The 13,047-nt window shown below is 43.9% G+C and overlaps 1 protein-coding gene across 9 annotated transcripts in view; it reads right to left on the minus strand.

Annotated features, from left to right (window-relative positions):
- The window catches only part of depdc5 (DEP domain containing 5, GATOR1 subcomplex subunit), a 252,686-nt gene that overhangs the window by 151,266 nt on the left and 88,373 nt on the right, over window positions 1-13,047 (minus strand). For all 9 annotated transcript variants that reach the window (XR_009514532.1, XR_009514533.1, XM_059983254.1 and 6 more), the window contains 3 exons: window positions 8,909-9,035; window positions 5,268-5,482; window positions 2,120-2,323 (listed from right to left, as the gene is read on the minus strand). Coding sequence is in view for 7 of the 9 variants with exons in the window: in XM_059983254.1 (XP_059839237.1) it covers window positions 2,120-2,323; window positions 5,268-5,482; window positions 8,909-9,035 (546 nt within the window). In the remaining 2 variants the exon portion in view is untranslated. The remainder of the gene's footprint in view (window positions 1-2,119; window positions 2,324-5,267; window positions 5,483-8,908; window positions 9,036-13,047) is intronic.

Below are 13,047 nucleotides of genomic sequence, written 5' to 3' on the forward strand. Positions count from 1 at the left end.
CCACTATCTGGAAGGAGTTTGCACATCTCTCCATTACCACGAGGTGATCCAGTTTCAAAGACTCATGGTGACACTTGCGGGCTGCCCCCTCAGACTGTTCGTCATTAATGCAAATGACACATTTCACTGTTTTGATATTCTAATGTAGCCAATCATTCTTTAGTCTTTCTTATTTATTATAATGCAAAAGGGAGCTGACTGGCCAACTTGCTAAACAACAGTGTAACCCTGTGACTTGCTTTCTTTATCACATACCCATCAACTGCCCTTTGATTCTTATTACTTACCTTCACCCAAGAGTAATTTACAGTCGACAGATAACCTATCAAGTCTTTGGGATGGGGCAGGAAACCAGAGGTCACAGGGAAAACATGCAAGCTCCACATGGACCACACACAAGGTCATGACTGAACAGAACATGGTACATGGCCAAGTACTGCCATGTTACTAGAATGACTGAAGCACAGAAGCAGACCTTTCGGTCCATCAGGATCATACTGATCATCAAGCACCCTTCTTCCCGCTAATGTGATTTTCCAAATACTTGCAGTAACACAATTACAGGAGTCTGCTGGGTATGAATAGGAGTTGTTTTTGTCTAATCTAAAATACATGATTACAGGCCTGCCAGCAATTGACTTATTTTACAATTTTGCTTTGCTCACTAATTGTTGCCCAACCCCATCAAATTCTTGTAGGTGAATTTAGGTAGGCATCTGAACAAGCAGAGAATGGAGAGTGGAGGGACCACGTGCAGGCATGTGAAATTAATTTACATCCGCACCCTGGCCAGCACAGCCGACTTCATTCACTGTATCATGTTCTACAACACAAACAGAGGAGACAAACCAACAGAGGAGACAGCTGGCAATTGCTACTAAAGATTGGAATAGGATGGAAAACGGGAGCAGAGAGAGAGGGAAGAAATGAACATGCTGGAAGTGTCCACATCCACAGATCCCTCAAAGTTGCCATGCAAGTTAAGGAGTTACACGGTGTGTTGGCCTTCGATAGTCGGGGGATTGAGTTCAAGAGCTGGGAGATAATGTTGCAACTCTATAAAACCCTGGTTAGATCACACTTAGAAAAGCAAGCTCAGTTTTGGTCATCTATCTAAAGGAAGAATGTGGAAGCTTTAGTGAGTGTGCAGAAGAGATTTATCTGAACGTTGCCTGGACTAGACAGCATGTCTTATAAAGATGGTTAAGTGAGCTAGGGTTTTTCTCTTTGGAGCAGAGGAGGATGAGAGGCAACTTGATAAAGGTGTACAAGATGATAAGAGGCATAGATAGAGTGGATAGCCAGAGACTTCTTCCCAGGGTGAAAATAGCCAATATAAGCAGGCATAATTTTAAAGTGATTGGAGAAAAGTAAAGGGGGAAGTCAGAGATAGGCTCTTTACACAGAGATCGGTGAGTGTATGGAACACCTTGTCAGGTTGTGGCCATTATACTACAGGCATTTAAGTAGCTCTTAAATAGGCGCATGGAAAGCAGAAAAGTGCAGGGTCATATTGAAGGTAAGGGTTAGATTGATCTTATGAGTAGGTTAAAAAAAAAAGTAGGCATCACATTGTGGGCTAAAGGGCCTGTATTGTGCTGTAATGCTCGATGTTCAATGCTCAAGTCTGGCCATGTGAGTTCAGACCTACACTTTAGCAATATGTGACCACCCTGATTACTTTGCACTAAAATGTATTTTGTTTTGTTCTAATCATGTTCTTTCTTGCATAAGTTATGTATGATTTAAGTTTTAATTTATCTTTTTCATATAATAGTTATCTAATTCTATGTGCCTGTTATGCTGCTGTAGATTATTTTAATTGCATCTATGAAAATATGTACTTGTGCATGTGACAATAAACTCAACTTTGATTCTCCTCACTATATGATCCATATATGGGATGAGTTCCAGTCACTGATACCTTGTATGCAGCCCACAGAGAGGGCCAGCTGGGTATCTGTCTCTGTGCATCACCTCTTCCAGCTGGTCCCACATACTGAATTCCAACTGCTGTTTTGGTCACTGGTCTCTGCCATGTTGCACTCTCGGCATCTGAGCTGCTGGGAGAGCCACTGGGAACAGTTGGTGTGACCAGCTGCCAGCCGAGCTCACCTACCAGTGGGGAATGTATGCATCCACCGCCTCCTATTAGACGTCAGCTTCATCGGCATGCGGGAGGGAGCGAAGGGATTGATGAGCGCCCGTTGTGGGGTGTAGCCCCCTGGCCTGACATGGAGCATCGACTCGGCACTGCCCACGTGGAAGCGGCCTGGTGCACTGGAATCCCGCTGCTGCGAGTCAACCATTCTCTCCAGGACATCTACAACAGAGGCCAGAAACCGCAGAACAGTCAGGTTTCCTACATTCAATTTAACCGAACACCGTTCTTGTAAATCCACTCCCACCTCCCCAAAGCTACACCAATTAAACAGGTGCTACTCAAGGACAACTACTATCCTGTCCCACTGCTATCAAAACAGACCTCTCACACACTAAAAGGTGAACTAGTCCATCCCCAGCTTGAGGACATCTTCATAAGGTGGTGTACCCAGCCATTAAAGAGCTCCACCATCTGGGACATGCCCTCTTCATGTTACTACCATTGGGGAGGAGGTACAGAAGCCTGAAGACACAAAAACACACAGTATGATTCAGAAACAGCTTTTTTTCCTCTGCCATCAGATTTCTTCTCATTACATGATCTAATATACAGGATGCGAGGTCTAGCCAAGAGTGGGAGTGACTGCACTGCCATCTTGCACACAACCCAGACTGAAGGTCAGAAGAACATCCAACTCAGAGCAACAAAGTGAATGAAACCACCTATACTGCTATTGGACTATTTCCTTAGCTTTGCAATTTAAATGAATTTTTATGTATTGTAATAAACTGCTGCCGCAAAATGACAAATTTTAAGATCAACTGTTAATTTCCCAAACTACCTTGTTGTTGGCCTTTGTATTTCATGTACTGCACTAATACTCACAATTCTGCCCTTTTTATAAACCTGAGGTGCTTACGGATGACAATCTGTTTGCAGGGCACACAAAGATTTTTCACTGTATCTCGGTCAACACAACAACACAGAAACAGCCTTCAACCCATCTAGTCCATGCTGAACTACCATTTTGCCCAGTCCCATCAACCCATACTTTGACCATAGCCCTCCATACCCCTCCCATCCATGTACTTATCTAAACCTCACTTCACTGTTAAAATTGAACCCACATTCACCATAAGCTGGCAGCTCATTTCACCCTCATTCCACACTCTGAATGACATGTATACTTATTCTTGCCAAAAATAAATCAGTGTAATGCAATACTATTATATAGTTTTAAAGGCCTTGGACAAGGTGGCTGCTTAACAAGCTACAAGCCAAGGATATTAAAGGAAAGATTCTGGCATGGCTGATTGGCAGGAGGCAAAGAGAGGGAATAAAAGGAGCCTTTTCTGTTTGGCTACCATTGACTAGAGATGTTCTTCAGGGGTCAATGTTAGGACCTATTCTTTTCACATTATATGTCAATGATTTGGATGATGGAATTGATGGCTTTGTTGCAAAGTTTGCAGATGATACGAAGATAGATGGAGGGTCAGGTAGTTTTGTGGAAGTACAGAGGCTACAGGAGGTCTTAGATAAAGAGAATGGGCAAAGAGGCAGTAGACAGATACAGTGTTGGGAAGTGTATGGTCATGCACTTTGGTAGAACAAATGAAAGGGGTGACTATTTTCTAAATGTAGAGAAAATACAAAAATCTGAGGCGCAAAGGGACTTGAAAGTCCTTGTGCAGGATTCCCTAAAGATTAATTTGTAGGTTGAGACTCAGGTGAGGAAGGAAAATGCAATGTTATCATTCATTTCTTGAGGACTAGAATATAAAAGCAAGGATATAACGTTGAAACTTTATAAAGCACTGGTGAGGCTTCACTTAGAGTATTGTGAACAGGTTTGGGCCCCTTATCTTAGAAAGGTTGTGCTGAAACTGGAGAGGGTTCAAAGGAGGTTCAAGAAAATGATTCCAGGATTGAATGGCTTGTCATATGAAGAGCGTTTGATGGCTCTGGGCCTGTATTCACAATTCATAAGAATGAGGGATGACCTCATTGAAACCTATGAGGTTTCGCCAGAGAGTGGTAAATCTGTGGAATTCTTTGCCATAGGCAGCTGTGGAGGCCGAGTCTTTTTAGATATTTAAGGAAGATGTTGGTTGATTCTTCACTGGCCAAGGCAGGAAGGGATGGGGGGTGGGAGGCAGGAGATTGAGGCTGAGAGGGAAAAAAAATGGATCAGCCATGATAAAACGGTGAAGCAGACTTGATGGGCCAAATGACCTAATACTGCTCCTATATCTTATGCTCTTATATGGGTTCCCAAAGTCAGAGACCTCATGGGGTTTACCACCTGATGAGTTACGCTTGAGTGTCAGAGCTCAGATCCATGTACAGCGATCAACAGATCTGTTGTACAATCCATGATGCTCAGGCCCACAAGGGTTATACCAACCTAGGCACAGGCTATCGTGTAGAGACATAGAAACATAGAAAACCTACAGCACAATACCTACAGCCCTTTGGCCCACAAAGCTGTGCCGAACATGTCCTTACCTTAGAAATTACCTAGGGTTACCCATAGCCCTCTATTTTTCTGAGCTCTATGTACCTGTCCAGGAATCTCTTAAAAGACCCTATCATATCCGCCTCCACCACCATCGCTGGCAGCCCATTCCACGCACTCACCACTCTCTGTGTAAAAAAATTCCCACTGATATCTCCTCTGTACCCAATGACAGGCCCAGCCAATGTTCCACACAAGCATCCATCCAGATACTAATGAACCTTGGTGCAGAGTCACAAGCTAGCCTTTCAAAAGCATCCTGACATTTGCAAGAGCTAAGCGGCAGGAGAAGGGCTCCAGAGCAGCCTGAATCTTGTTTAGTTTGGTAACATTCATCAGGCATTCTGTGCTGTTAATGGCACCACACAAATGAGAAGGATTACGGTTATTGCTAGTGCTGGGAGATGTCCCAGGTTACTGTAACCAATGTACCAAATGTAACAGCAACAGCTACAATTTAACAGCTTTAATCATCTTGGATGCTGATCATCAAGTTGTCCTAAGACAGACAACCTGATGAACAGCGTGCAAGATGACCAAAGCTCTGATCAACTCTCGTAGCTGGAACACAGAGCACAAGGGATGAAATAGAAGGAAATGCACCTGAAATGAAATAGAAGGAATCTATTCATGCCTGCTCCTTACCGCGGGTGCTGGTGTAGCCCAGAGAGCTGCTGACCTCATACTGATGTAGGTGGGGCCGTGGAATCAAGAGGATATTTGAGATTTTCCCCAGTGAGCTGTCGTCAGAGGCCTGGCTTCGCACCTCCTCTAGAGGCTGGGTCCCGCGTTGCTGGGGGGGGCTGTTTGAAACATCAAAGGAGCTGGAACTCTTTCTGGTGCTGCTCTCCCGAACAGGCCTGAGAACAGAGACACCAGAAGCTGGTCACTCTGCAATACTGCTGTGGGGCTGTTGGCGGCACTGTAGCATATTATTAGAGCAATTGCTTTACTGCACCAGACAATCACCGATCGGGGTTTGATGCCCTTGCTGTCTGTAAGGAGTTTGTACGCGCTCACGGTGTCCGCATTCCAAAGACATACAGGTTACAGGGCATGATATATTGGCAAACGTGCAGCAATACATGAGGGTTACCCAGCATAATCCTCATTGATTTGATTTGATGTAAACAACACATTTCACTGTATGTTTTGAAACTTTGATGTAATGTGACAAATAAAGCTAAGCTGGTGCACAGTGTTCATTAGTTTTAAACAGGGGGCGGAGGACAAATTACTGGTCTGCCCAGCTCTCCATTAACTATATAACCATATAACAATTACAGCAAGGAAACAGGCCATCTCGGTCCTTCTAGTCTGTGCCAAATGCGTACTCTCACCTAGTCCCACTGACCTGCACTCAGCCCATAACCCTCCATTCCTTTCCTATCCAACTTTACTTTAAATGAGAATGCCGAACCTGCCTCTAGCACTTCTACTGGAAGCTCGTTCTACACAGTTACCACTCTCTGAGTAAACAAATTCCCCCTCCTGTTACCCTTAAACTTTTGCCCCCAACTCTCAACATGTCCTCTTGTTTGAATCTCCCCTACTCGCAATGGAAAAAGCCTATCCACGTCAACTCTATCTATCCCCCTCATAATTTTAAATACCTCTATCAAGTCCCCCCTCAACCTTCTACATTCCAAAGAATAAAGACCTAATTTGTTCAGCTTTTCTCTGTAACTTAGGTGCTGAACCCAGGTAACATTCTAGTAAATCTTCTCTGTACTCTTTCTATTTTGTTGACATCTTTCCTATAATTCAGTGACCAGAACTGTACACAATACAAATTCGGCCTTACTGATGCCATGTACAATTTTAACATTACATCCCAACTCCTATATTCAATGCTCTGATTTATAAAGGCCAGCATACCAAAAGCTTTCTTCACCACCCTATCCACATGAGATTCCACCTTCAGGGAACTATGCACCATTATTCCTAGATCACTCTGTTCTACTGTATTCTTCAATGAATGTCCTATTTTGATTATTCCTACCAAAATGTAGCACCTCACACTCATCAGCATTAAACTCCATCGGCCATCATTCAGCCCACTCTTTTAACTGGTCTAAATCTCTCTGCAAGCTTTGAAAACCTACTTCATTATCCACAATGTCACCTACCTTAGTCTCATCTACATACTTACTAATCCAATTTACCACCCCATCATCCAGATCATTATTGTATATGACAAACAACATTGGACCCAGTACAGATCCCTGAGGCACACCACTAGTCACCGGCCTCCAACCTGACTAACAGTTATCCACCACTACTCTCTGGCATCTCCCATCCAGCCACTGTGGAATCCATTTTACTACTTCAATATTAATAGCTAACGATTGAACCTTCCTAACTAACCTTCCGTGCGGAACCTTGTCAAACCTTGTCAAAGACAACATCCACTGCTTTACCCTCGTCAACTTTCCTCGTAACCTCTTCAAAAAATTCAATAAGATTCAATAAGATTTGTCAAACATGACCTTCCACTCACAAATCCATTTTGACTGTTCCTAATCAGACCCTGTCTATCCAGATAATTATATATACCATCTCTAAGAATACTTTCTATTAATTTACCCACCACTGACGTCAAACTGACAGGCCTATAATTGCTAGGTTTACTCTTAGAACCCTTTTTAAACAATGGAAGCACATGAGCAATACGCCAATCCTCCGGCACCATCCCCGTTTCTAATGACATTTGAAATATTTCTGTCAGAGCCCCTGCTATTTCTGCACTGACCTCCCTCAAGGTCCGAGGGAATATCCTGTCAGGAACCGGAGATTTACCCACTTTTATATTCCTTAAAAGCACCAACACTTCCTCCTCTTTAATCATTATAGTTTCCATAACTTCCCTACTCATTTCCCTTACCTTACACAATTCAATATCCTCCTTAGTGAATATCAAAGAATAGAAATTGTTCAAAATCTCCCCCATCTCTTTCAGCTCCACACATAGCTGTCCACTCTGATTCTCTAAGGGACCAATTTTATCCCTCACTATCCTTTTGCTATTAATATAACCATGGAAACCCTTCGAATTTATTTTCACCTTACTTGCCAAAGCAACCTTGTATCTTCTTTTAGCTTTTCTAATTTCTTTCTGAAGATTCTTCTTACACTCTTTATATTCCTCGAGCACCTCATTTACTCCATGCTGCCTATATTTATTGTAGATATCTCTCTTTTTCCTAACCAAGTTTCCAATATCCCTTGAAAACCATGGCTCTCTCAAACTTTTAACCTTTCCTTTCAACCTAACAGGAACATAAAGATTCTGTACCCTCAAAATTTCACCTTTAAATGACTGCCATTTCTCTATTACATCCTTCCCATAAAACAAATTGTCCCAATCCACTTGGCATATGGAGACAAGGATGCAAGGCACACTCCAGCTAGGGGCTATTATCTTCAAAGGATTATCAGTTGTTAGTTTGTAGTTTCTGTTGACTTTTAACACCTGTATTGTGAATCATGGTTGATCGTGCAAATAAGGGATTTGAACATACACGTTTACCAATTGGTCAACATGAGTTACTGCTAATCAATTCCCTATATTAAAAAAAATGGTATTTCTCTGTTCAAATGTCAGAATGGTATGGTAGAGACAGTGGCCATGCGTCTCCTTGTGCACAAGTAAATAAATGTAAATGAGGAATGAGTGAGTTTTCAGAGTCCAGTGATGACAGTACCTGCCTCAACCACTTCCTCTTGCAACTCATTCCATATAGAGACCACCCTCTCCCGTCAAAAAATTTCCTCTCCGGTCCCTTCAAATCTTTCCCTTCTCACCGTAAACATCTAGCCTCTAATTTTGGACTTCACTATGCTGGGGAAATGGTTGTTAGCATCCATTTGAGTGCAGGAGTTCAAATGTTTACAGCCATTAAAAATGGGCTCAGAAAGATTGCACCTGGAGAACTGTCTATGGTTTTGGACTTGCTAGTTTGTGAAACTTGTACTTTCAGCTCCCACCAGGCTTTACACAGAGGAGCACTTCCCCTGATGAAATCAAAGAATTTAAGAATATTGCAGAGAGTATTATGGAATTAGGAGATCAGTGATTGTGATACCTGGCAGAGTAGGCTCAAAGGGAAAACAGCTGACATCTGCTGGAGTTGTTGCAAACAATTGTTGGTTTACCTTGGCAGAGGCTGGAAGTAGGCAGCAGCTGTTTTCTGTCCCTTCACTGAGAAAATCGAATTCAAGAAAAGAGGGTAGCTCACAATAAATTCTGCACTCCCAAAGCATTGAACAGTGATCACACAGCTTACCTGAAAGAGGTGGGCCTCTGGGTCCGAGGAGGCCCCAGTAAACGGAACACCTGAGCATCATATGCATCGTAATCCACCTGGATCGGGAGGCTGTTCCCCGATTCCTTCGGGCTGCTGGTACCAATGGCTGAAGATGAAACAAAGCACAATGAGCAAGGGTGCACCAACAAATGCTCATGCTTCTCTTCTTCAGTGCCTGGTGACCTCCCTACAAGTCCTCATAGTGTCACCACCACCTCAGCCCGCAACACCACAGAGGTGGAAAGAAGATCGGGCTCAAGACTGCTTACAAATGCTCTTAGTCAAATTATCAACTGAGATGTTCAACAAATTCAACTGCAAATCCTACAATGATAAATGGACTATGATACTGCATCTGGAGAATTACACTTCCAAACAGTTCACTTCATCCTCCCTCACTCAGCCACCTACCTACCTTCCCCCTCATTTATTTCACCTATCACCCCCCCCCCCCCCCCCTCCGCTCCACATTCTTCCTCTGGCTTTTTTCTCCTTCCTTTCCGGTCCTGAAGAAGGATGTTGGCCCAAAACGTGGAATGTTTATTCACTTTCATAGATGCTGACTGACCTGCTGAGTCCTCCAGCATTTTGTATGCATTGCTCTGGATTTCCAACACCCACAGAATCTCTTGCATTTATGAGGTTTCAGTGAGTTCAAAGCCAACATAGAAACATGAAAACCCTACAGTACAAAACAGCCCTTCAGCCCACAAAGCCATGCCGAACATGTCCTTACCTTAGAAATTACCTAGGGTTACCCATAGCCCTCTATTTTTCTAAGCTCCATGTACCATATCGTAACCGCTGTCACTGGCAGCCCATTCCACACACTCACCACTCTCTGCGTAAAAAACTTAACCCTGACATCTCCTCCATCCCTACTTCCAAGCACCAAACTGTGCCCTCTCATGCTATCTATTTCAGCACTGGGAAAAAGCCTCTGACTATCCACATGATCAATGCCTCTCATCATCTTATACACCTCTATCAGGTCACCTCTCCTCCTCCGTTGCTACAAGGAGAAAAGGTCAAGTTCGCTCAACTTATCCTCATAAGGCATGCTCCCTAATCCAGGCAACATCCTTGTAAATCTCTTCCGCATATGGTTTCCACATCCTTTCTGTAGTGAGGGGACCAGAACCGAGCACAGTACTCCAAGTGGGGTCTGACCAGGGTCCGATATAGCTGCAACATTACCTCTCAGCTCCTAAACTCAGTCCCATGATTGATGAAAGTCAATGCACCGTATGCCTTCTTAACTGCAGCTGTGCTGCAGCTTTGAGTGTCCTATGGACTTGGACACCGAGATCCCTCTGATCCTCCACACTGCCATGAGTCTTACCACTAATACTATATTCTGCCATCATATTTGAAATACCAGAATGAACCACTTCACACTTATCTGGGTTGAACTCCATGTGCCACTTCTCAGCCCAGTTTTGCATCCAATCAATGCCCCACTGTAACCTCTGACAACCCTCCATACTATCCACAACACCCCCAACCTTTGTGTCATCAGCAAATTTACTAACCCATCCCTCCACTTTCTCTTCCAGGTCATTTATAAAAATCATGAAGAGTAGGGGCTCCAGAACAGATCTCTGAGTCACACCACTGGTCACTGACCTCCATGCAGAATATGACCCGTCTACAACCACTCTTTGTCTTCTGGGCGCAAGACAGTTCTGGATCCACAAAGCAATGTCCCCTTGGATCCCACTCCTCCTTACTTTCTCAATAAGCCTTGCATGGGGTAACTTATCAAATGCCTTGCTAAATTCCATATATACTACATTTACTGCTCTTCCTTTATCAATGGGTTTAGTCACATCCTCGAAAAATTCAATCAGTCTCATAATGCCTTTGACAAAGCCATGCTGACTATTCCTGATCATATTATGCCTCTCCAAATGTTCATAAGTCCTGCCTCTCAGGATGTTCTCCATCAACTTACCAACCACTGAGGTAAGACTCACTGGTCTATAGTTTCCTGGGCTATCTCTACTCCCTTTCTTGAATAAGGGAACAACATCCACAATCCTCCAAACCTCTGGAACCTCTCAGGTCCCCATTGATGATTCAAAGATCATTGCCAGAGGTTCAACAATCTTCTCCCTCACCTCCCACAGTAGCCTGGGTACATCTCATCCAGTCCCAGTGATTTATCCAACTTGTTGCTTTCCAAAAACTCCAGCACATCTTCTTTCATAATATCTACATGCTCAAGTTTTTCAGTCTGCTGCAAGTCATCACTACAATCACTAAGATCCTTTTCCATAGTGAATACTGAAGTATTCATAAAGTACCTCTGCTATTTCCTCCTGTTCCAAACATACTTTCTCACTGTCCCACTTGATAGGTCTTATTCCTTCATGTCTTATCCTCTTGCTCTTCACATACTTGCAGAATGCCTTGGGGTTTTCCTTAATCCTGCCCACCAAGGCCTTCTCGTGGCCCCTTCTGGCTCTCCTAATTTCCTTCTTAAGCTCCTTCCTAATAGCCATATAATCTTCTAGACCTCTAACATTACCTAGCTCTCGGAAACTTTTGTAAGCTTTTCTTTTCTCCTTGACTAGATTTATTACAGCCTCTGTACACCACGGTTCCTGTACCCTACAATAACTTCCTTGTCTCATTGGAAAGTATCTATGCAGAATTCCACACCCCCACCTCTTTTGCCTCCCTCCCTGTCCTTTCTGAAACATCTAAAGCACTTGAAGCAACCACGTCTGTTCCTGAGCCATCCAAGTTACTGTAATGGCCACAACATCATGGCTCCAAGTACTGAGCCATGCTCTAACCTTATCCGCTTTGTTCATAATACTCCTTGCATTAAAATAGACAGATCTCAATCAGTCTGCACATGTCCCTTTTCTATTGCCTGCCTATCCTCCCTCTCGCACTGTCTCCAAGCTTTGTCTATTTGTGAGCCAACCACCTCTTCCTCCATCTCTTCAGTTCTGTTGCCACCCCTCCCCCCAGCAATTTTAGTTTAAACTCTCCCCAATAGCCTTAGCGAATGTCCCTGCCAGGATATTGGTCCCCCAGGACTCGTGCAACCTGTCTTTTTTGTGCAAATCACACCTGCCCCAAAAGAGGTCCCAATGATCCAGAAATCTGAATCCCTGCCCCCTGCTCCAATCTCTCAGCCACACATTTATCCTCCACCTCATGCTATTCCTATACTCACTGTCACATGGCACAGGCAGTAATCTCCAGATGACTACCTTTGTGGTCCTGCTTCTGAACTTCCTTCCTAAGTCCCTCTAGTCTATTTTCAGGACCTCCTCCCTTTTCCTACCTATATCATAGCTACCAATATGTATCATGACCTCTGGCTGTTCTCCCTCCCACTTCAGGATATCTTGGATGCAATCAGAAACATCCCAGACCCTGCACCTGAGCAGCAAACTACCGTCCGAGTTTCTTTCCTGCATCCACAGAATCGCCAGTCTGAGCCCCTACCTATAGAGTCCCCTATCACTGCTGCCATTCTCTTCCTTCCTCTAATCTTCTGCGACCACAGGGCCAGACTCTGTGCCAGAGGCACCGCTTAACACTCGGCTTAAGGTTGAGGTTTTCACTGATTCTGCAGTTGGGGCTGACAGAATGCCAAACACTGGTAGAGAACGGCTCATCCAATCAAGGGATTCTCAACACCTTTCAAATTCTCGATTGACAACAGATGTCTTTAACTTTCCTTCACTTATTTCAGCATTTATCACTCCTGTTTTGTTTCCAGACACACTGAGGGAAGCTGATCATTTCCCCCAGCCCAGACAGTGAATGTTCACATCTATAATACAGCTGTCACCCAGAACCCTCGATACTTTGGGACAGAACAATGTAGTGATGATGAGAACAAGTATGGAGACTAAAAGTGGATTACTGGTTGGACAAGACACATGTTGTAAGTGCAGTACTCTGAGGCACTGCTCTCAGACACACTGCAGCAACACCCCAGGATGTTGTATCAAGGAGGGAGAAGGCTGGAAATACCCACCAGGTCAGACTGCGGTTATCAAAACCACCTGAAAAGTTGGCCCAAAACGTGCTCCCTCAGCAAAAGCAGCCTTGACCTGCAGGGATTTCCGGCTCACCCGACTGCTCATCTCAGG

This window comes from Hypanus sabinus, chromosome 10 (assembly GCF_030144855.1).
Source record: "Hypanus sabinus isolate sHypSab1 chromosome 10, sHypSab1.hap1, whole genome shotgun sequence".
Classification (NCBI taxonomy): Eukaryota; Metazoa; Chordata; class Chondrichthyes; order Myliobatiformes; family Dasyatidae; genus Hypanus; species Hypanus sabinus.